Raw genomic sequence first — 21,492 nt, forward strand, 5'->3', positions numbered from 1 at the left:
TTATTTATACGAAACTTATGTAACTCACTTGAAACACATAAATATTCATTAATTAGTAAAAGCGATTACGCGATTTTTTTTTTTTTTTTATCGTTGAAATTGAACGACTTAAAGATCTCGCGGTGAAGTTTAGGCGAGGAAAGGGTTATTTATGAACTTCAAGAGAGCATTTACATAATTGACGTAAAATATATAAATATCCTTTAATTAATAAGAATGATTCATGAGTATTTTGCGCGGAGCCTTAATAATCGATCTATCATTTATGATTACGCTCGCTTCTTTTTAACGTTACAACATATGGCGATCGTATAAGTAATTCAATTTAATTTGGCATTTGACGCCTGGCCGTACCGTTTCCAGTTTCAGCGGAGATCTCCGAATGGTTGCGAATGTACCGCGAGCTTTTTTTTATCTAACTCGGCCACGATATCGTCGATATCGGAGATTAAAGCCCCCAACTGAAAGTTACGACGCGACACGCCGCGGGATCGGTCGTCGGGTGCGTGTAAGTTCTAAACTCTCCGTCGGTGATTTGAAAAAAAAAAGAAGAAATATAAAAAAAAGAATGTCCTTGAATTATTCGAATCGACTTGCTCCGATCGCATATCAAATTGGCAGCGATCCCTCGGCCGTTCATTGATCTCGCAAACAACTCGACCGGGCTTATCAGCGTCGCGCGTGTCTCCGTCCCGACGCGTGTGCCGCTGCCGGTTATTATCGCCGCGAAAGCGCTCGCGAAAGGTGCGATAACGAGACGGTGAAATAATAGTTGATTTGCAAGCGACGGTAACGAGTGAAAAATCGAAAGCCGGTCCGGGTCCGCGGTCGGCGGCGCTTATCAGCCCGGGCACGCTGGCTCCGCCGTATGTTTACCGCGGCCAGCGGCGCGATTTCACGAGGCTCTCTCGGATAAGGGAGCCCGCGATAGAATTGCGTCTGGGGCCACGTCTGGAAAGAGGGGGGAACCCTCCCCCCTGAAGTCCATCGAATTCATTCGCGCATTCCGAGATCCGGCGGCGAGCGAGAGAGCGCCCCGGGATTCGCCACGGCCGTCGGAGTCGTCCTTGACATTTTGCGCGTTGTGATTGCGTGATAATGAAATTAAGCTGTTCTCAACCGAGTGCCAAGTGTCGCCGCACCCGAGCGCGCCGGAGTCTCGTCGGGCAAATCGCGGGCGCCGGTGTGTCACTGAACCTGACCCGACACGTGTACAGTTTCCCCGACGGTTGCTGCAAGCGCGCTCGCGACCCGTCATTTCTTCCAGACGGCACCTTTCGTACCGTCATCCCCTCGTCCGAGAACACGTCGCAGATCGCGAGTAAAACGCTCGGGAGGAGGGAGGTTCCGCGCTTTACATCCATTTTCGTCGCGGTGCCTCGCGCCGCGATTGCAATATCGCGGGTCGTGATAAGCCCGCCGCGCGCGCGTTAACGCGAGAACCGATAACCGGGGCCGGTCTCTTCTTGCGGCGCGATGTATGTAATTTAATACAACCAGGAGAAAAAAGCACCGCGGACCCCGCTCGGTGATAAAGCGAACCCGGCTCCTCCGGTTTCTTTTTGAAAGCAGAGATTTATTTTAAGAGCAGAAAGTTCTCCGGCGCGAGATAAAGATCGGCGGGACAAGGGGGTGGGTGGGCGGTAGGGGAAAGGGGGGAAAGAGAAAGAGCGGGAAGGTGAGGCGAGGGAAACGGTTTGAAAAATAAAATCGAATCCGCGCGGGCGATACGGCAAGATCATAACTTTCTCCGAGCGGCTCTCTGAGGCTCTTACGAAACCATTCGTACCGGTCTGCACGCGCTTGCCGGCGCTCGGGGTCTCCGTATGAAAAGTGTTGCGAGCCTTCGGTATCCGGCGATACGCGTAACGGAAAGAGCACGCGGACCAATATTCTCCGCGCTGGAGAGAACAAGAAGCCCGATAGATCGCGATAGGCCCAGACATTACGCGCCCGGCGTATTAATATCGCCGCGTAAATCGCGCCGGCTTCTTGTAATCGCCACCTCGCAACACGTGCCCGCAAATCGTCCGTTCGAGTGATAATCTTTGGAAAGCGAACGCGAATCCGTCGCGACGACCGCATGCGCGCACTTCGATCCTTAATCGCGACGCGATGACGATCGTCTCGCGTGTCTATATAAAACGCGGAAAAACACGCCGCGAGCCTTACTCACGTCGGTACCGCGAATTAATCGCCGGCAAGGTGAATATGAGAATTCTCGTTAAATTTGTAATCCGCGAGGGGTTTGCGGCCGAGCGAGCGATTATGACGTAACGGAGAGCGTAACGCAGCCCGAGCGCATGGCGCAATATAATGTATATCTCTCCATTGTAGAACGTACATCTCCATGTAGAATGAGCAACGCGCTAAATACCGTTTGACCGGTATCAAAAAAAGAAAAAAAAAATTGCCCGAAGAGGATTCCGAGATAACAAACAATTACCGCGCGATAATTGCAACAGCTGTGCGAAATGGTTACACCGGTAACGTGTGTTCCCACCGGACAGACGTCGAGTCGAGCTTCAACGAGTCGCTTTCGTCACACGTAACGTTTCTTTTTTTTTTTTATTTCCTTTTTTTTAATCTACAAAATTTTATTTATTTATTATTTTAATTTTTTATTTTATGTTTTTTTATTTATTATTTTTTTTTTTTTTTTTAAGACGTCTCGCGCCGAGAAAAGGCCGTTCTCTCGTGCGCCTTTTGCAAGAGTTTTCAGGTGTATGTGTTTAGTCATCGGGACATTATGCATGTATCCGCGGGCCCGAGTTACGCGACTTTCACTCTGAAATGTCAACTGCTGTTTCACTTTTCAGCTGCCCCCCTTCGTTGCGGTGTCGATCAATCCGATTACGCACAACAAAGGGACGACTGTTGTAAAACGATTTACGATTTCTCTCTGTATCTGTTTCAGGTGGCAGATACGCGTGCGTACGACCGGCGACCGCGATCAGAGCTCGTAACGGGAAAGCGGAGGGACCTTAACGCGATTCCCCCGGACTGGGAGAGGAGAAACTCAACCTGGCTTGGCGTCTCGTGCGCGAATTCACATTGATATTCTTATCGCGCGATACAAAGTTAAAAATTGTCGGAGAAAGAAAGAATATTTGCGGCGCGCTTCTCAGCGAAACAAAAAAAAGTGGTCACCTATTTTTTTTTCTTTTTTTTTTTTTATTGCAGCATCTGCATTTCGGAAAGACTGAGTTATTTCAATCTCCCTTTTCACTTCGCGGCGCTATCTGAAGAATTTCAAGACTTAATATCTGGAGCAAAGGAATTCGGTGCGGTTACTTTTAATCTCGAGATAAATGCATAATAGAATTTTTTTTTCCCCCCTTTTCCTTTCGTTTATCTTATCGAAAGGTTGGATCGTCAAAAATACCGGAGGTAAAACATTCATAGGGAACGCGAGGGGAACGTCTTCTTTCTTTTTTTATCGTAGGGTCAAGTCGTCACGATCGCAGATCTCGTCATTGTGCTCAAGAGGATCTTGGCGCGGACATTCTCTTTGGTTATCTAGCTGTATGAGTTTTATCCGACATCATAAAGCTAGGTTACCGGAGTTAAGCTCCCCGCCATATCAACTCCGGCTATCTTTTCCCTTCGCGCGTTTCTACGCTCCAGCGAAAATGAAGTGCCGAGACCCCCGAATGCTGTTACACCCGGCGGCGTGTCCTGGAGGACGTCGCGGACGCATCGACCGATCGGAGGAGTTAACAAAGGCGCAGCCGGCGGAAGGAAAAGGGTAAAAAAAAAAAAGAGGGGAAAAAGATTTCAGTTAACGATAGACGTTAACATCTTCAGCGACGTGAATTCGATGATAATTCGTAACGTCGAGATAATCGTGGTACGCGCAAACGACCGCGATATGCCGATTCTCTCGCGTCGAATGAGAGCGACGAAATTATTTCTCTCCCACGTTCCCGAATAGGAAGGACGGACCTACGGCATTGTCGGCCGCGAACAATTTACGGCCGAGGCCCTTTTACAATGGCCCGAGTGTTCTGGTATCCGAGGACCCGGGCAAACACGGGGGTCCATAAAGAGGTAAGCGACACCCGCCGGGTCCCGCGATCGCGAATGCGAATTGTCGTCTAGCCCGTTGTAAGGCCCGGTCTCGCATTCCCCTCGCGCGCTCACGCAACTACGAGCCGGGCATTTGTAATTGTTGTTAGTGCCGGCAGCTCGTGACCGGCCTGTCGAAAGGAGGGCGGAGGGAGTGAAACGGGCTCCTCCAAGAACAAACGTTATTTCGCACCTACATCACGCGGCCGTCACGCGGCCCAAGACAATTTCTGCAGTTATGATAATCGCTTTTCGGAGAAAGTCGCGATATCGCGATATCGGGACCGCCGGCAAACGGGGACGGGTCGGCCGAATTTCGAAGCCGCTCCGGACTCAAAGTTAATCCAACGGCCTTCGTCGTTGCACCTCGGCTTGGTTGGAAAGGATTTTAAATTCGTCGAACGACCCCGCGGACGTTAAAATTCTACGGCGCGGTTTACGTAGTCTGCAATTTTTTTTTTCTTTTTTTTTGAACGCTTTTTTTGATTGCGCCCAGGTCCAGTTTCATTCCGCAAATAATTCCGTTGGCTTTAAAAAAGTCTCTTTTAAGTGGAACGATTCGCTCCCAATTGCGAATACGTCGTTATTAATGTTACTTCTGCAGCTGGCCGTATTGTTATTATTGTAAGCGCGATTTCGTGATAGACAGCCGATGATTTATTACAATGCCGCTCGGCTTTTTGCAAGTGCAAAGACTCGTGTACGGTATTAACGCAACTCGAGTCACGACTCGGGAAAGGAACGAGTTGTTTCATTAAACACACGCTGTGCCTATGAAACGTTACATTTTAAGTGTGTGCCGACACGGTGCGTGACGACGATGGTTCCCACAATAAAGAAGCCAGGATATGTTTACCAATTATACATATGTATATGCGACCACAGGAACGAACACGTCCGGCGTGATATTGCAGGAAAAACTACTGTCTTTGTTTAAATTGCGTATAGAAATTGAAACAATGGCGTTATAATATTCGTCGATTCTCTGTAAATAAAATATGTACAGCAATAATCAGAACGTTCAGGAGTTAAACTACAATCGTATAGTTTCTTCGTTCTTCTTACCTTTAAGTTAAGAGCACAGCTTCGCTAACATATAGTTATTGCCGCAAAATAAAAAATGAGTTGTCAAGTTTGTAATGCGTTCAATTAAATAAAACATAAGCGTTCCCTTCATTCCGTTTTCTAAAAATAGAATTAATTAAATTATTGCAAAAGTTTAAGAATTGAAAAGATCAAAGACAATGAAAATTAACGTCAACTCTTCAGATACCTGTTTAATTTATTCGGATCCTTTTATTTTCTTATCATTTTGAAGAAACGTTTCACCAAGATAAAAAATTATGGACGTCACGCCAGAAAATCTGGAATAAATATATTCGTAAGTCAGTCTGCAGAATACAGTTTTCACACGAAAGAACAGTTATTATTCGTAACAAAGTTACACAATATTATATACGAACAATTACTTACCTCGATTTAGTAACGAATAAAAGTTTCGTATATCGTACCTGCTGCAGAGGGCAGCACTTCACGATGCCGCAAGTAACACGCCGCTGCGAGACATATTTTTATATATTTTCATTCATTTGAAGTTATCATAAAAATATCGTTTTATCGTTCACTAAATCGATCCAATGCCGGAATGGCGGATTGCTGGCGATTATCCGCCAGGCAGGTGCGCCGGAAACGCCATCTAGACGCCGTCACGATGCGTCGAAGGGAACTCTTCTGCTGCAGGTGAAATCAGTCTGATGGGAAATCGCGCGGCTGTTCCTAGCAGACAAGATACGAATATGATGGCAAGCAAGGCTTGGAAGGTTAGTATATCCTGAATCATACCGATCGACTCGTCTCTACGGGATGGCAATGCACGGTGATGCACGGCGATGCGACGCCTGCATTCTCGCAGCGCGTGACACCTAAGGACAGATACTGACATTGTTTTTTTGCAGGTGGTCCAGCCGCACGTGCCGATGATCAAGTTCCGCAAGGGTGGCATCAATCGTACAGGTAACGCAAACGTAACCGGCATGAGAGATTGTCTGTCGTTTCTCGACCGCGAGACGTAATAATTCCCGCCGATAAACGGCACGATCCGTGTTGTTGGTTAGCAGTTGCTGGCACGATAGCGGCGCCGTCTGCGCATTCAGGGCAGGCAACCAGTGCAGGAGTTGCAACGGGTCCCGGAGTGATCGCGTTGCCAACAATAGAGGATATCCACTTACCGCCGCGATACCGAAGACGACCGATAGACCAACAAGAAATTGAATATATCAACGTGAGTATTCGATGGCTGTTCGAGCGAATATTCTTCCTGGCACTGTGGTGCCTTGAACGACTCTTGCTAAGCAATTTTTATATGTGTAAAAACATATTTTTATTTTATTTATAATTTATATATATATATATGTTTGGCTCGTATTAATTCCATGTTAAATATCATCTCGCGTACACGTTGCTCTCTTACATGTTTCAGCGTGGCGGACCGGAATGAACTTGCGGTGCGAATATCTAGGAAACTTCATATTTAAACGTTGTTGTTGACCGATTTGTTCGGTGATGTGTTGTTGAAATAAAATAAGCGTGACAAAGATAGAGAGGAGCCTAAAGCGACGAGAGTATTATTTCATATTTACACCAGCCATCTATCGGACAAGGTCTCTTGTGACATTGCCAGGGCCTGCTATTTCTGGCTGCAACTTGCTGCTCATTCCAATCTTAGTCAATTACACGCCTGTTAATCCTGGATCCACGACGATTTTTAAAAAAAAAGTACATCATAACGTGATGCATTGCTCCTGACCCTTTTTTTCATACCTGAAGTAAGAAGAAAATTATATCTTAATTCTCTGCGATCACGCGACGCCTAGATATAAATACCCCGGTTCTAAAATAAATCACACTATCCCTGATTATCTTTGATTCATCACCGTCGACGCAACGGGAGTGTGCAATAATAATCTCACAAATTTGCAACTCGCGATTCTTATATATTTAAGTACGGTAACTTTTGGAAACGATACAACGTAACGGACCATTGTAAACCTTTGGATCTACCTCTCTCTTTTATTTAATTATTTTTCAAGGTATATTTCAATTCTTTAAAAGTCTTAGAGCCACCATTAATAATTATATAATTATCGAATCTATTTGAGAATGCAGAATTTTCCCGACGCTCGATATTTGTGGCATTGCCCTTTATTTCTATCTAGCTGCGATAACGTTGCGAAACCACCTTTTCGATGCTTGGAGAAAAGTCTCGGACGCTCGGGGCGTCGGGCCGCTTTGATCTGTCTCTGCCGCGACGCGACGAAAATAGCAGACGACAGTGCGCTGCAACCGCCGACAGCTGCCGTCCCGCCTCCTCGCGGGTGTCTGTGCGCTAGGCGCGGAGGAGGCGATCTGCCCGTAGTTTTATCGAAGTTTTCTCGAAGAGCGAAATTTTTTTACGAACGACGTACCCACATCGAAAATAATGGCCGAGGTAACGGACTTCGGGCCGAGAAAAACGTTTTTCATACTCGCGATCGTGTTCGGCTGCTTCACGGTGCTGTGGCCGAAGATACTGCATCCCATGTTCACAGGATTCGTTACTCCGCATCACTCCACGTCGGACAGCTCGGGTAAGCTACGTTAAGGTTTCGAACGGCCAAGGCCGTTGGCAACGTTAAAAATGACGATCGGCGGAGTACCGCGACTGTGTTGTCCTCGCATAAATGCTTGGGCACTCGTGTCACATAGCTGAATATGTACTAATGAATTAAGAATGAAAATATCTTAAGAGAGAGGTAGCTTTTATAGACGTCTTGTTAAATTATTTGACTGATTTACGAACGGCGTAACTCAGCGAGGTAGTTTCTTATTATTCATATTTGCGCAGTGTGCTGCGAAGTGATATTTGAGAGCGATGTCACTGCAGTGGACATCATGCAAGAGATGTGTCAGAACATACTGAGGCATCATCCAATTGACCCACGTGTGAGAGACGCGTTAAAGATTAGCAAGCTGACCCCACAAACCGCGAGCTTGTGTAGAGAAGAGGTCCTAGCTAGATGCGGCATAGACCTGTCGTCCTTCCTCGCCGAGAGAGAGAGCTTGGGGAAGACCTACAAGCAAGTGCTGGAGGAGATTAGATCATTCAATAGCTCCCTTTGCCTTAAAGTGAACTTCGGTGTTCCACTGTCGCAATTAGGGACACCTCATCTTATCAGATATCATATTTTGATGCCGCACAGTAAGGATTGCAAAAATATACCACGGTCGTGAGCTTCGATATTTACTAATGATTAATTAATTTTTTTTTTTTTTTATTTAAACAATTTTAATCTTGAACTGATTATTTTTATGATTTAATTAACATTCTGTTCTTGTGTTTTTTTTTAATAAATTTTAAAATTGATTTTTTTTTATTTTTACAACAGTTTATTTAACCATAGACGCTCGCAAATACTTTAGTCTAAAACATTGATAATATACGATTAACACATGGTTTGTAAGTCGCTTATATAATGAGACAAATTTGGAGAATTGTGTCTTTAACGCATCACATCATCAAATATATATGGCAAATGAGTTTGAGTTGTTCATTTTGCTTTGGCTGAATGCCAAAAAAATAAGCGTAATGTTTGGCAGACGTGAGATGGTTGGCCTATAGTCAGTTCCAAATCCATCCATATTAACGATCTTTTATTCTCCTGATTCTCGTTTTCAAGCAAGGTCCCATCCAAGTTTTATTAAACCCTAATTGTAATACATTTATAACAATTTTTTCGTCTCGTAATAAAATATTACGTATTAAAAAAATTAATGGAAGGTCCTTACTAATCTCAGCGGAGTTATTAGAGTGACGAAACATTTTTATGAATCGAAGTGAGCAGGTATTTTAATAACATTTTTTTATTTACAGACACCATACCGCAAGAGCGCCGTACTCCTCCTCACGCAGGCGGAATGCATCCTGCGCTGAGAGAGAGAGGAAGGGCTATACCATCCTCTCACATCATACCAAAAATGATAGACAGACCTGACCAAGTTATGCCGAAAATGAGGCCACCTCTTGGTGGAGCTGGTCACGTTGTTCCTGCGCCCAAAGGAAATGGTACCATGGGAGTTATCATGCCGTTGTATACAATAGGAATAGTTTTGTTTTTCGTGTATACCATTATTAAGGTAATGTATAAATCTACGAAACAATTCAAACAGTAACTGGACGCAGTTAACTTTTAACTCGCTTTAATAGGTACTGAAGAAAAATTCTGACAGCGAGATTATCTCAGAATACCCAGGATTAGCGGCTGAAAAGGAATTTCGAAAAATGGTATTCAATCCGGAAGCTCTCGCTACCGCAATGACTGGAGGTACATTGCATTATCCGAAAGAAAAATCGTCACCGCACAGGACTGCTCCGACTATCGAGGAATTAAACGATCGTAAGTGCTTTTAAATATTATTGCAGCTAAATCACACTTCATTTACATTATTATCAACGCAATGTTTTTACGAGGAGCTATTTCTTTCGGTGAAATATTTAGAATTAAGCTATATGTTTTCTTGAGTATCTGAACAGATTTTTAAGTGGTGTTGCATGATGCAAGGTTTGCACAATTAGAACACACACGTATTTATACACGCGGATATACATTGCAAGATTCTGAATTAAAAAAAAACAACAATGTGCATATTGCAAGTATTCGTATTTATATTCTGAACACGTTTGGTAATGTTCTACATGCTGGAACACAAGAAGCGGCAGGAGACATAGAGATAGATCAGCTGAGACAACGTTTGGTCGAGACGGAAGCAGCCATGGAAAGAATCGTTGTCCAGATGGGCAACATATCACGTTCAGTAATGCATAACTCGAGCTCACAGCCAGAAATCAAGGTTTATCAGATTAATTTTGATGCCATTCACAGTTTCCGTTTATTAGTCGTTAGAAATGTGCACGTCGCTGTGTTCTGATTGCGTTACAAGCTTGATCCATTTAATGTACATTAAACATGTTGTACATTTAGTATAAGACTTTATCTACAATATTTGGCTTTTTCAAATGTCGATGCTTGCGGATAACTATTGCGACATTACAAATTGTTGGTTTAAACGTTTATAGTTTATATAAGATTCATGATGTACTAGTCGAGTGCGGTATTCGATACAACACATTCAAGTCAGAATATGCGTTCAGTAAGAGAATTCACGTTGTGTATTTTACATTTTGAGTAGTAGATGGGTCTCCAAAGTCCAACGGTCTGGCAGGGGTCAATCGCGGTTCTAAGGTATATCCCTTGCCTCAAAAAATATTTCTAACAAGAGTAACCAAGAGTTTGTGGAACACCTTCTATTTTTAGTGCACTAGTTTCACAAATAATGAATTTATCACAGTAAATGTTTTCTCAGGCTTATGTACGATAGTTTCATTATGACGTTATTCTATGATAACAATATTTCAGTGTTTTAAGTGTAGAATGTTATTGCCATTTTATCTTTTACATGAGTACAGACATACATGATTTTTCTCAATGCTGAATATTGTTGAAATATAAGTTACCGAAATAATAGGTACTTCTCCTATACCTTTTCCAATTAAAAGTGCTAATTGTGTGCCTTGCATGATATCCGCTTATTTTAAATTTTGTTGATGTAGTACATCGAAAAAAAAAATGTATAATATACATATACACATATATGGATTTCTATGACATCTTCCGTGATTCGTATTGTATAATTACATAATTATAATTATAATATGATTTTTAAATAGGCATTTAATTATTAACACAGCATATTTTTAATTCTGAATGAATTTTTATTTTTATTATATAAAAAAATATGTATATAAAATAGCTCTTATCGATTAATTAATAATTCACAAAATATCTATGATATTATTACCACATAAGTGTTATTATATTTTTTGTTCAAAAAATACGTGATAAATTAATATGAGAAATAATGAGTGAGCAGTATATTAAGAATTTAATTTATAGGAGGACGCTGCAGACCAGGAATCACATAGTAGAGAAGGTGAAGAGTTAGATGTAGCAGAACAATCACCGACAGTTAAAGTTATGGGTATGGAAATGACAGCTAGTTGTGAAAGTGGACAGAAATGTAGCAGACCCACTACTCCCATTATTCCTTCGCCAAGGTACTTTCCTCCTTTATTTTACTTATTTTTTAACTTATATTATTGATATATTCTAGATGCTTTACTGAATATTACTCTTTATCAGTAATGTTGAAAAGGAAAAAACGCCACCAACACCTATATATTTAGAGGGTGCTCTTCCGCCGCAATGTGAATTGCTCGTAACCGATTCAGAAACTCAAGCTGAAAAGTCAGAGGACGATGATGACGCTCCAGTTGTTCTCTCAGGCAAAATGACTCTCTCTCTCATCAGTCTCGACCAGATTCCAGCTGTAAGGAAATATTAGAATTACCAACAGAATCAAATGAATCTGCGGAGCCTTGTTTTATTTGGTGATTCTTTCATTCATTTAATTGTTTGCCTAACTTCTGTATAGGTTACTTAATATAGAGATCACAAATCACAGGAACTAAGTGCAGAACTAAGTGCAAAAAATGGTTTCATGGCTATTATATGGGTATGAATAATGTGCTGATTTCAGCCTGAACGTCATTTGTCATTTCTATTCCCATTATTCTCTGTGATTTGTTCGAAATATTAATAACTAGTGCCTTGTATTTTTTTATGTTTTGCTAATATATCAATTTTTAAATTAAATACACTTGCTTGTTAATACAAATTTAAGTTTCTTTACAAACGTTTTTAAAATAAATTGCCAAACTTGATGAGCATACATTACAGCTTGACAATTTATTTTAGAAATAGTTTATATTTTATTTAAAAGAGAATATAATTTATATTTATTTGATATTATTTATGTTCGCGTGTACACAAGTTATATATGACTAAACGGAGTGAATTTGTTTTTAATTTTATTTTTTTTATTTTAATAATACTGTTTATTTTTATATATAATGCTAATATAATAATAAGTTATGCCTTATGCAAATTGCCTTTCGCAAAAAAAAACCAACACTATAGCATTAATTATATCTACACTCATGTTAACATATTAACCATTACAATTATACAAATCATAAGATATTTTATTCTATTTTAAGTTTATATATCACCACTTTTTATATAAAATGAATCACATAATTTAATCAAAGTATTTTTGTAACTGATACCAAAGAAGGATAACAGAAATTTTAACTTAATAATATTGAATCTTTGATCTTTTACACCAAACAATAAAAAAATGTAACATACATTAATTAAATATTTTTGTAAAACGTTTTAATTTAAGTCTTTATTAGTTACAAAATTTATCACATGTTTGAATTTTAAACGATGAAAAGTTTACCAATAAACTGTAGGAACAGTACGAGTATCGTGTTTGTGTACATTTTAGAACCTGAACGTATGCTTTATAGTTTTCAAGTTTAATATATCATCAGTTCACAGTTAGTGGCTTTGGAAAGTGAAATGGAAGTGAAACTCAGTCTATCCGTATTCGAGAAATATGACGAAAATGCTAGGAAACGTAGAAAATCGGTATCGTATTTTATAAATAATAAAGAAATAGCTTGCTTAAAAAAATGATATTGTTTTAAGTGAATAAATGATCAAAGATTGCCTTCAATTAATTTGTAACGTCAATATTTTATGCTTATTACTATAAAAATTACGAATGAATTTAACTCGATTAAAAATTATGTGACTCATGTTTTATTTTATGTGATAAAAAGTTTTGTACCTTATGTTGAATTATTCTACTTCATAATTTAAAACGCAGTTTTAAAAACAATTATGTACTTTATGTAGGATTCAGAGCCCGGAAATCCAGATGAAAAAAGAAGAAAGGTTCTGGATATCGAAGCAACAATTACAGATAAAACAGATAAAACTGACATATTTCAAAAGAAAAAGAAAGTTAAAAAAAATAAAAGAAAAGATAAGAAGGAATCTGAAGAAGATGAAAATGAAATAACAAGTGAAAATGAAAACAGTGAAGAGGAGGACGAGAACGAAAACGAGGACGAGGAGGAAGAGAAGTCAGAAGAGGAAGAGGAGAACGATGACGAAGAGGAAGAGGAGAACGAAGACGAAGAGGATGAGGAGGAAGAAGAGGAAGAGGATGAGAATGAGGATGAGGATGTGGATGAGGATGAGAAAGAAAAACAGGGAGAAAAACAGGAAAAAATACAAGAAAAAAAAGAGAAAAAGAAGGACGTGGAAAGAGAAGAGGAAGAGGAGGAAGAAGAGGAAGAGGAAGACGAAGACGAAGAAGAGGACGAAGAAGGGAGTGATGGTGAAAAAGAAGAAGAGAGTGACGACGAAAAAGAGGAGAGTGACGACGAAAAAGAGGAAGAGAGTGAAGACGAAGAAGACAGAAAAGTGATTTAAAAACTTCGACAAAAAAAAATAGAAAAAACTTAAGAGTGAAAAGACTTTAAAAATAATTCTGTTTCTTCTAATAGATCAGTGCTTACCAATTTTTAATAAGTTCTTATTTATTAATCGCAGGGGCCAAAAGAAAAAAACGGCAGTGCTGTCTGTGCCACGTTACAATGCCATGATGATATAAATATGTTGACTTGTAACACTTTACTATTTTTAATTAGAAATTTACAAAATGTGTTTTAGGAATGACCGAGTCATAAATCAGAGTCATAAATCTGTCCAATCTATCCAATATATAAAATGCATGTCAAATTCGGAGATTGGCAAGCACTGATACAACTTTAACCAAAGCCAAAGTTCTTTTTTTTTGTACTATAAATAGAATTCATTAATTTATTCTTATAAACTTTTGCTTCTATAAATATTCAATTATATCATATTAGCATTTTTGTGTTTTACATTTTTAATTTTCGTATTAAATTTAAATAATGTGCGCTTTCCGCTTTCTACACTTATCGTGAAGGAATATAATGTACTTTCAATATGATTTTTATAAATAATTCTGACTTCCGTTTGTACATGTAAATTAAAATATATTTATTTAAAGTGTATAAGATATTAATCTTATGTATTAAGAGCATTATCAACGCAATTTAATGAAACAGGAGATTCTTTAACATTTTTCGAACTTTATCATGTATTAAATTATCGCATTTTTTTTTACATTTAACATTATTTCAATAGTTATGTGAGATCATAATGAGATTAATAAGTATTATATTTATTATTAGAAAATGCTGTGTAGAAAGAGTTAAATGAAAGCAATCTACGAAGGAGATAGTGTTTCAAATACAAAATCAGATATATTATTCGATAATAGTAGTTGTTACATGTATACTGATTTTTATTAAAAATTAGAAATAATTGTTCACGCAATAAAAACAGTCGTTTAAATACAAGGACTATTAATCATTTGCATTGTACTGTTTGATATTACAAATATTTAATAGTGTTAAATTATATACAATTCAATTAACGCGTATGTATAAAAATTACTCCTAGATTATATTCATTTACATATTTACATATTAATAATCTCAAAGTCAGTATATATAACATAAGGATTCTAAAATGGTTTGATAAAATAATCTCTTTTTTTTTCTATGTATTTAGAAGGTATTGATATCGGTATCTGTATGTTTGTAATTGACTGAATTATAAATCATGTTCTCCACAGATGGATCGTTGTCCAGGATCGCGCTGAGTTGTTTATAATTCTCAACTAATTGAGAAATTATCTCACTGCCATTCGAGCACGTAACTGCGCTCTCAATTATATGACGCAGCCTATCAGTATTGTCCAGACAGATCGAAAATTGTTCTATGAGCTGTATCTCTTCCTTCAATGCCACATTCAACATAATCACCTGGAAAAACCACGAGTTACATAATACTTGAATGCCGAGTGCATTTATACATAGTAAAAACCGCAGCATTATCACTCTTTTTGTGAGTATTAAAATCCCGATACATACCTGTTTTGCTTTCTGTTGAAGTTCCTCTAATTTCTCATGCATACATTGCAGCTCTGTTTCTGTGTATTGCACTTCTTGCAGCTTATCCTCATTTGCCAGAACATTGTCAGGTATAGCAATGAACTTCTTTACGACATTCTAATTAAGAGAAAATAAGAATTAATACTTGTTTTACATTTTACTTTAATTTTTTTTAAATTTATTATATATAAATAAAGTCTAGATATAAAGATCTATTGAGAAAAAGATTACCTTTAACGTTTTTAAGTGAGAAGAACAAGCTGCATAATATGCTTTTATAAGTTTTTCTTCGCTTGCCTTTAGCTCAGCCACATTATCTGAGCCCGGATATTTTGTTTGCAATGTTTCACACAATTTTTTGCTATTAGACTGTATTCTTTCAACCATAATATTTTTTACTGTAACAGATCCAAAGAAAAAAAAAATAATAAAAAACCAAAATTATCATAAAGATATATAATTTCTCATAAATAAAATATTTACAGAAAAAAAAAATAATGGATACAACAAAATACAAGTAAATCTTTACATCAAAGAAAAAGATTTCTTATTTTACTTTCTTTTAATAAATTTTTTTTTCTTTTAATTAACGTAAATAATTATATAATATTAATTACAGATGTACTCGGCAAGTTGGTAAAAAATTAATAATAAAAGGTGCAAGAGGAATCGCTGCGAGCATGCTACGGAAACGATGATTGAAGAGAAAGACTGACAGGATGAGGGACGCGTTCGAGGAGCGACGCTTGCAACCGGCGTGGCATCCTCACCATTAATTACGAGAGTATGTCCATTGTCCGAGGGTCGCTTGAACGCGAAATTTGTCGTAAGCGTCTCAGTCGCTGGACGAGTGTGACTCTAGTCATGATCGAGTGCCACATGAAACCAGAGTACACCCATCCAGTGGCAACGGGACGAGCGGCGGGACCAACGGCGCGGGATCGGGTTCCGGCCGAAGATGATGCGGAGCATCGCAACGGTCGGCGTCTCCTCCTCCCACGATCCCTGTTCCTTCCGGCGTTCGTCGGGAGAGCGCCGCGATCTGCAAGAAGCCGTCGTGCGTAGTAACGTAGAACGCAGGTGACGACTTACGGGTCTTGTACACGGCTCGGGAATGAAAGCCGAACAGCTGCATCTCGTACTCCTCGCGTTTGCGAGTCTGCAGCTCGACGGAAGCGGCGTCGCTCTCCATGACCGGGACGGCGGCTCGGGACGAGACGTTTGCGGGACGAGAAGCAACGGATAGAGCCTACCGCTCTCGGGATCAGCCTCGAATTTCTCCCTGGCTTCTATTTGGCGGGCGGATGGGCGGAAACGGCCGCTTTCGCATTCCTCTCACACGGGAACACCTTAACGTCCGTTGACAAATGAACATGGCGCCGTCTGCGTATGGCCGCGCGAAAGCGTCCTTTGTTCCTGCGCGTTCGCCAATCCATCGTCAATCGCGTCGACGCGCACGGTGGGGCGACGCTTTCGGACCCCGACGCCGGGACGTGGCGGCACGTAGCGGAACTCGGTGAAATTAAGACTTCACAAGGTAGACGCGCTCGAGAAACGCGTTCTCTAAACACACTCCCAAGTAAACGCGAAGTTTTTCGACCAGTCTCGGGAACAACTACATCGATCAACGGAATTTACCTGCAGAAACGACTTCTATCGACGACGCATTCCGATCGGTGAAAATTTTCTTAGCCCGATGCATCGCAGATGCCATTTTGTATCCTCTCAACGGTTCAACAATTGCGATCGAGTTGGACTCGCCCAACTTGCGTCACAATTCGATGATTATTTATTAAACGCAATCGCCTGATCCTTTTTTCCTTCCTCCGGTAAGTTTTTATACGTTATATATTTGCAATTTTATTAGCGCTCATAGTTTGCATTTAACGTTTTACCGATATTCGAACAATGGTAAATATATAATGGTAATGCTCGTGGCTTCGTTCAACTGGCGAGCACGAGCTTCAAATATTTTTCCCGTCACGCTTTATTTGCGCTTGGGTGAACGCCGACTGTCTCCGTAAATGTGAAATTTCACGCGTGCTTTCCCGCGGAGAGATCTGAAAAATATCGAAAACAAGAGGAAACGTTCGATAAGTATATCTCTCTAACATATCTCTCGTTTTCAGATTTCACCACGATGACTAATTTGATCGGAAGCCTTACCTGTCGTTGGACATTAACCACTTATGACTAATTACGATTGAATTAAAACCAATATGAATTACAAACAGCTGACGTTAAAGCGCAATTTATCTCTCGAGTACCGGCGCACCGCATCGAAAATAAATCAGGAAGCGAATCGAAGGTTGTCGAGTCAAGCGTTAATTTTACTCTCGCAATGTTACATGCGTCTCTCCGCGTAAGGATCATATTAATTACAATTGCTTATTTGCAGCCGAATGAATCACGTTCGCATATGTGCCAGCCAATACCAATCGGCGTTTTTCCTTCCTCGGCCGCCTGACGGCACATTTATTTTCGGCGAAAGGTAGTTTGCGCTAGGAAAGCGACTTCTGCCACCGTGACTCCTGGAAAAGACGAGTGTCCTCAAGTCCCACTTTCTCGGAACAAAGAAAAAATGCACGCACATCCATCAAGCTTACATGGGCGCTTCTCTCGAAAAGAATGAAGAGGAAAAAGAAAAAGAAAAGAACAACGGTAAGCGGTCGTTGATTCTACACGAAATGGATAAGAGTCGACTGCCTGAATTCGTCAAACGTGCACCTTTTCGCTGTCTGACATCAGCATTTTTTGCGCTGGATTAGTCACGCCGTTGATAAGTCATGCTTACAGTACGATGGCAATGTACGTCGCGTTATTGCAGCTCTCGCCAAAAAGAGAAGCTTTTTCACCGTCGTGACAACTCTATACGCATGTCTATATCATAATTAATCACTGTACGTCAAGTAGAAGATAATTAACGATGATATATTTTGTTTTGTCATGATTCTCATGCATTTACTTATAAGGAAACAAAAAAATGAGTTCACATATTCATAAAAGATAAAAAAAAGAACAGCTATTCCACTTTAATGTTAATGAAAGATTTAACAGTTAGGAAAAATCTGTAATATCTGATTGTATAATTTTTATTATCTAATGACTTTGTAAAAGAGAGCCCACGTTCTTCAAGCTATTTTTTTCTCTGTCTCGTTTTTCTTTTTAATTTATTGTTAAAGTACAGAACAAAGTGGAGAGGAGAAAAGTTAATTTGGAAAACGTGCGCTGTCTATATGGACGGATTCTCTATATGGGTGGGTATTGTCTGTTAATAACCGGCCCCGGTTTCGCGTGTGGGCAATTACTTACGACAGTGCAATCTGCCTGTTAATCGATCGTCAAACTAATCGCTCCTTTTTCAAGTCTCGTGCCACATGACTCACGTTTTCTCCCCGTGAGAGCAATCAGATCGCGATGCGAAAGAGGAATGTTGAGGAAAGCCTTCGGGAAGGAAAGGACGAGCGTCTTTCGCGTAACGTCAAAGTGGCATTGGCGGCGTTCGCTCAGAAAACGGGAATCGAGCGCTCTTAGTGTCGTCGTCCTTTCCACGCGATAAGCTGACGAACGAGACGAGATCCGCGAAGCCAGCATTCATCGCGCGTAAATCGGCTCTCATACGCACAAACGTTAACACGGTTGCATTTGCGCCGCTTATGAGTCGCGCATGAAAAACTTTACACCCACTTGCGTTCGTTTTCACAGCCAACTTCGGCTGTGACCTTCGGCGGATTTATCTCTGATTGAAATGCGCATTTCATCCGGTTTAAAACCGAGTTGTTTTAACATTCTACTAAATTTGTTTATTCTTATAAAAATTCCCAATTTAATACCATCAAATAAATACCGACAGGTTACTCGTTTCGAAAACCGCCGACTAACAATGCTAGTGTCATGTTTAAAAAATAATTAATATATTTAGGTGTTAAGTTTAAGGATGTGTCATATAATCATACGTTTATCTTTATTTTTCTTTTTCTTTTCAACAGATAGAGAGGGACATCGTATATCTGGACACGCATATCTGGAGGGTAAACTTGCCTGGAAGTTAAAACAACCCAAGACGTTAAATAAAAATTAAATTAAGGGGGAGCGCGGGTGGCGCTGCCACGCTTGGAACAACGGCTTCATGGGCTATGAGCGCGCGCGCGCACGTGCGAGTGCTAGTGGAGGTGCGGCGAGTGCGCAACTGATCCGCGCAGGTCCCCGTAAAAAGCCGGGGGCGCGATCCAACGTCGGTGTTCGGAATACCGCGCTCCTCGCTTGTTCAGTTTGTACTCGGTGTCCGGCTCGATTACCGCTCGGTGGCGTCGAAGAAGTGAGAGGAACGGTAACACGTCGCGTGTACGATCTGCGGTCGCGATCTTCGAGCTGGACTCACGCCTCCCTGCCGCGCCGGTCGTCGCCGATTGACCGCGTGATCTCGGACCTGGATTGAAGGCGACCGCTTCCGTGGAGTTTTCACACCTTCGCAGAATCCGATCGGCGGGTGCGCATTTGTGGTTATCAAGTGGTTCCGGCAAGCGGGAAACGAGGAAGCGCGGAGAGCTACCCGAGCGAGGAAAGATGCTGCCGCCGCGAATACTCGGCCTCCTGGTGCTCCTTCTCGCCGTGCAAGGTAAGTCTGAATTTTCCTTTCAATGGCGCCCAGCGTCGACCGATCGGCGACGCGACGCTCGATGTCGATTCCGTTTCGGGAGAGATCCTCCCGAACGTCGCTCTCAGACACCGCGAGCGAATTTCGTTACAAACGCGAGGGGGCGAACCAAGGAGCGTCTCGTCGATCGTTCGAATCGCCGGCCACCATGATAAAATGCTTCTCGAACACAGACTTTGACAATTGAAACACATTTATCAGCGTTGTTGATAAGATTTAATTAATCTCACCTCTCCGGTGTTTACTGCGCGAGAAAAATTAACACGTCTCGTTTTCGCGTCCGTTATCTGTCCCTTGAAAAACAGATAAGCTGTTATCGCCCGTGAAAAGCTGACGATAGATTTCCACTACTGTTTCTCGCATTCTTGTACTCGAGTTTAATCAGTCGTCGGTCGTTAATATCAGCCGCGACGAAACAGTCAACGGTGAACGAAAAATACATGAAACAAACGAAGGGAGATGGTGACGCGCCGGTGAAAACAACACGCTGCAAGAGCGTGAGATTTCGCGACCGTGTCGGCGTAAGGATTGCAGAAAATTATTTACGACGGAAACAGGGCGCGTCGTAAATCGCGCGATTCTCGTCCGCTGCAAACGCCTCTTTACGGCGTAGAGCAACGTTTCTCCGTTTGCTAGGGCCCTCGTTTATTATCCGACGCCCGGCAGGTCGCTTCTGCAACGAATGTTGGAAGACGTTTGCCGATGATAGCGCGTAGTGGACCGCGGTAACTTGTTAGTCGTTATTGCGCCGCGAAACCCCGGCGGTCTTTCTCTCAGACCGCGTCTACGTTATTCGCCGACAAAAGCCGCGGTCCGCGCATTGTTGAGCAGTCCCTTGCGAACGAAAAATTCTCCCCTTCGATTGGCTGCATTTGTCAGCGAAATAAACGCGATATATAGGCAGGAACGCGGTCCCCGAGCGTTTAATTTTCCAATTAAGAAATCCCATACGCGTTATCGCGCTCCCGATCTACATCTATCCACGGGCTTTATCTCTAATTAATATATTGAAAAATTTGTTTTTTTTACCGCACAACGACTGAGACCGGTTTGTTTAACGATCCGATCGGTGCTTTTATCGATCACGATAATGTAACTAGCGTCGAGGCCTGTAATTTAGACGTGCTTCTTTTTTTTTTCTTTTTTTCCTTTCGTGTTTTCGACTGCGGGAGCGCTTTGGGGGTAAAATAACGACGACAAAACGATTAATCGTGGTCTGATTTATTTGGATTCGAAATCAGCGTGGAATAAAAAAGGCGCCTTACGTACTTTCTACGCGAATGACTGCGAGCAACAATAGTCGCCATTGTGAGGCTAATCGGCGAGAGCACGTCGCGGTCGCGCCGCGGAAGAAGCAATTACGTATTAAAAAAAAAAAGCTTAATTACGTTTCCTGGTGTACCTACGCACCGGAAGACGTCGCGGTCGCGCCGGAGCGAGTCGGCCGCGTCCCTCGAATTGATCGTCCAAGTCATAAAACGGTACCGATCGCGCTAATTCCCGATTTAATTGACCAAAACCGACCGAAGAAAAATTCAGTAATGCACACGCATGAGGATCGAATAATTCCCTCTTTCCTCCCTCTCAAGCAAATTAAAAAAAAAAAAATTTCTCGTCAATTAGGAGCAATTAAATATTAGATTCTCAAACCGCGGATAATAATATAAATAAAATGAAATAAAATAATTTCTCTCTTTACTTAAAAAAATTTTATTACATAAATTTACAAGTACTTACATCTCTGAATAAAGTTTACAAAAAAAGAAACGATATA

At 41.1% G+C, this 21,492-nt stretch overlaps 4 protein-coding genes and 1 long non-coding RNA gene across 8 annotated transcripts in view; 4 read left to right on the forward strand and 1 right to left on the reverse strand.

Moving 5' to 3' along the window:
* Positions 1 to 5,740: 5,740 nt before the first annotated feature.
* LOC139107510 (alpha-ketoglutarate dehydrogenase component 4) lies at positions 5,741 to 6,666 on the forward strand. 2 transcript variants are annotated; one of them, XM_070665170.1, is made up of 4 exons: positions 5,741 to 5,888; positions 6,024 to 6,081; positions 6,183 to 6,349; positions 6,548 to 6,666. In XM_070665170.1, exons 1-4 carry the CDS (start codon positions 5,823 to 5,825, stop codon positions 6,563 to 6,565), a joined length of 309 nt encoding a protein of 102 aa, XP_070521271.1. In that variant the 5' UTR covers positions 5,741 to 5,822; the 3' UTR covers positions 6,566 to 6,666. The 2 variants fall into 2 exon arrangements, with proteins under 2 accessions (XP_070521271.1, XP_070521272.1); XM_070665171.1 differs by having other exon boundaries at positions 5,742 to 5,888; positions 6,186 to 6,349.
* Positions 6,667 to 7,416: 750 nt separating this feature from the next.
* Ric-3 (RIC3 acetylcholine receptor chaperone) lies at positions 7,417 to 14,464 on the forward strand. 3 transcript variants are annotated; one of them, XM_070665152.1, is made up of 8 exons: positions 7,417 to 7,694; positions 7,952 to 8,305; positions 8,978 to 9,240; positions 9,311 to 9,500; positions 9,815 to 9,954; positions 11,058 to 11,218; positions 11,304 to 11,490; positions 12,927 to 14,464. In XM_070665152.1, exons 1-8 carry the CDS (start codon positions 7,547 to 7,549, stop codon positions 13,506 to 13,508), a joined length of 2,025 nt encoding a protein of 674 aa, XP_070521253.1. In that variant the 5' UTR covers positions 7,417 to 7,546; the 3' UTR covers positions 13,509 to 14,464. The 3 variants fall into 3 exon arrangements, with proteins under 3 accessions (XP_070521253.1, XP_070521254.1, XP_070521255.1); XM_070665153.1 differs by lacking the exon at positions 9,815 to 9,954 and adding an exon at positions 10,294 to 10,346; XM_070665154.1 differs by lacking the exon at positions 7,952 to 8,305.
* Positions 14,465 to 14,491: 27 nt separating this feature from the next.
* Positions 14,492 to 16,402, reverse strand: LOC139107508 (protein MIS12 homolog). Its single transcript, XM_070665168.1, has 4 exons — positions 16,154 to 16,402; positions 15,293 to 15,459; positions 15,041 to 15,178; positions 14,492 to 14,932 (listed from the first exon to the last, which is right to left on the reverse strand). The coding sequence occupies exons 1-4, from the start codon at positions 16,251 to 16,253 to the stop codon at positions 14,675 to 14,677; spliced, it is 663 nt and encodes a 220-aa protein (XP_070521269.1). The 5' UTR covers positions 16,254 to 16,402; the 3' UTR covers positions 14,492 to 14,674.
* Positions 16,403 to 16,451: 49 nt separating this feature from the next.
* On the forward strand, positions 16,452 to 18,843 carry LOC139107511 (uncharacterized). Its single transcript, XR_011546521.1, has 3 exons — positions 16,452 to 16,890; positions 17,191 to 17,369; positions 17,460 to 18,843. It is a non-coding gene; the product is annotated as an uncharacterized lncRNA (long non-coding RNA).
* Positions 18,844 to 19,311: 468 nt separating this feature from the next.
* Positions 19,312 to 21,492, forward strand: part of LOC139107503 (lachesin) — a 53,353-nt gene continuing 51,172 nt past the window's right edge. Inside the window, exon 1 of the mRNA XM_070665158.1 lies at positions 19,312 to 19,679. Within this exon, the coding sequence (XP_070521259.1) occupies positions 19,628 to 19,679 (52 nt within the window). The 5' untranslated portion in view covers positions 19,312 to 19,627. The remainder of the gene's footprint in view (positions 19,680 to 21,492) is intronic.

This window comes from Cardiocondyla obscurior, linkage group LG13 (genome assembly GCF_019399895.1).
Source record: "Cardiocondyla obscurior isolate alpha-2009 linkage group LG13, Cobs3.1, whole genome shotgun sequence".
In the NCBI taxonomy this organism is placed as follows: Eukaryota; Metazoa; Arthropoda; class Insecta; order Hymenoptera; family Formicidae; genus Cardiocondyla; species Cardiocondyla obscurior.

Excerpts from the sequence above, each read along its gene's own strand:
- LOC139107510 (XM_070665170.1), top strand. The coding sequence starts at position 5,823 with ATGGGAAATCGCGCGGCTGTTCCTAGCAGACAAGATACGAATATGATG. Across the intron at positions 5,889-6,023 it reads TGGCAAGCAAGGCTTGGAAG|GTGGTCCAGCCGCACGTGCC; the intron begins GTTAGTATATCC and ends GTTTTTTTGCAG. Across the intron at positions 6,082-6,182 it reads GGGTGGCATCAATCGTACAG|CAGTTGCTGGCACGATAGCG; the intron begins GTAACGCAAACG and ends GTTGTTGGTTAG.
- Ric-3 (XM_070665152.1), top strand. The coding sequence starts at position 7,547 with ATGGCCGAGGTAACGGACTTCGGGCCGAGAAAAACGTTTTTCATACTC. Across the intron at positions 7,695-7,951 it reads CTCCACGTCGGACAGCTCGG|TGTGCTGCGAAGTGATATTT; the intron begins GTAAGCTACGTT and ends ATATTTGCGCAG. Across the intron at positions 9,501-9,814 it reads TATCGAGGAATTAAACGATC|AAGCGGCAGGAGACATAGAG; the intron begins GTAAGTGCTTTT and ends CTGGAACACAAG.
- LOC139107508 (XM_070665168.1), bottom strand. The coding sequence starts at position 16,253 with ATGGAGAGCGACGCCGCTTCCGTCGAGCTGCAGACTCGCAAACGCGAG. Across the intron at positions 15,460-16,153 it reads CCGAGCCGTGTACAAGACCC|TAAAAAATATTATGGTTGAA; the intron begins GTAAGTCGTCAC and ends GATCTGTTACAG. Across the intron at positions 15,179-15,292 it reads CTCACTTAAAAACGTTAAAG|AATGTCGTAAAGAAGTTCAT; the intron begins GTAATCTTTTTC and ends TCTCTTAATTAG.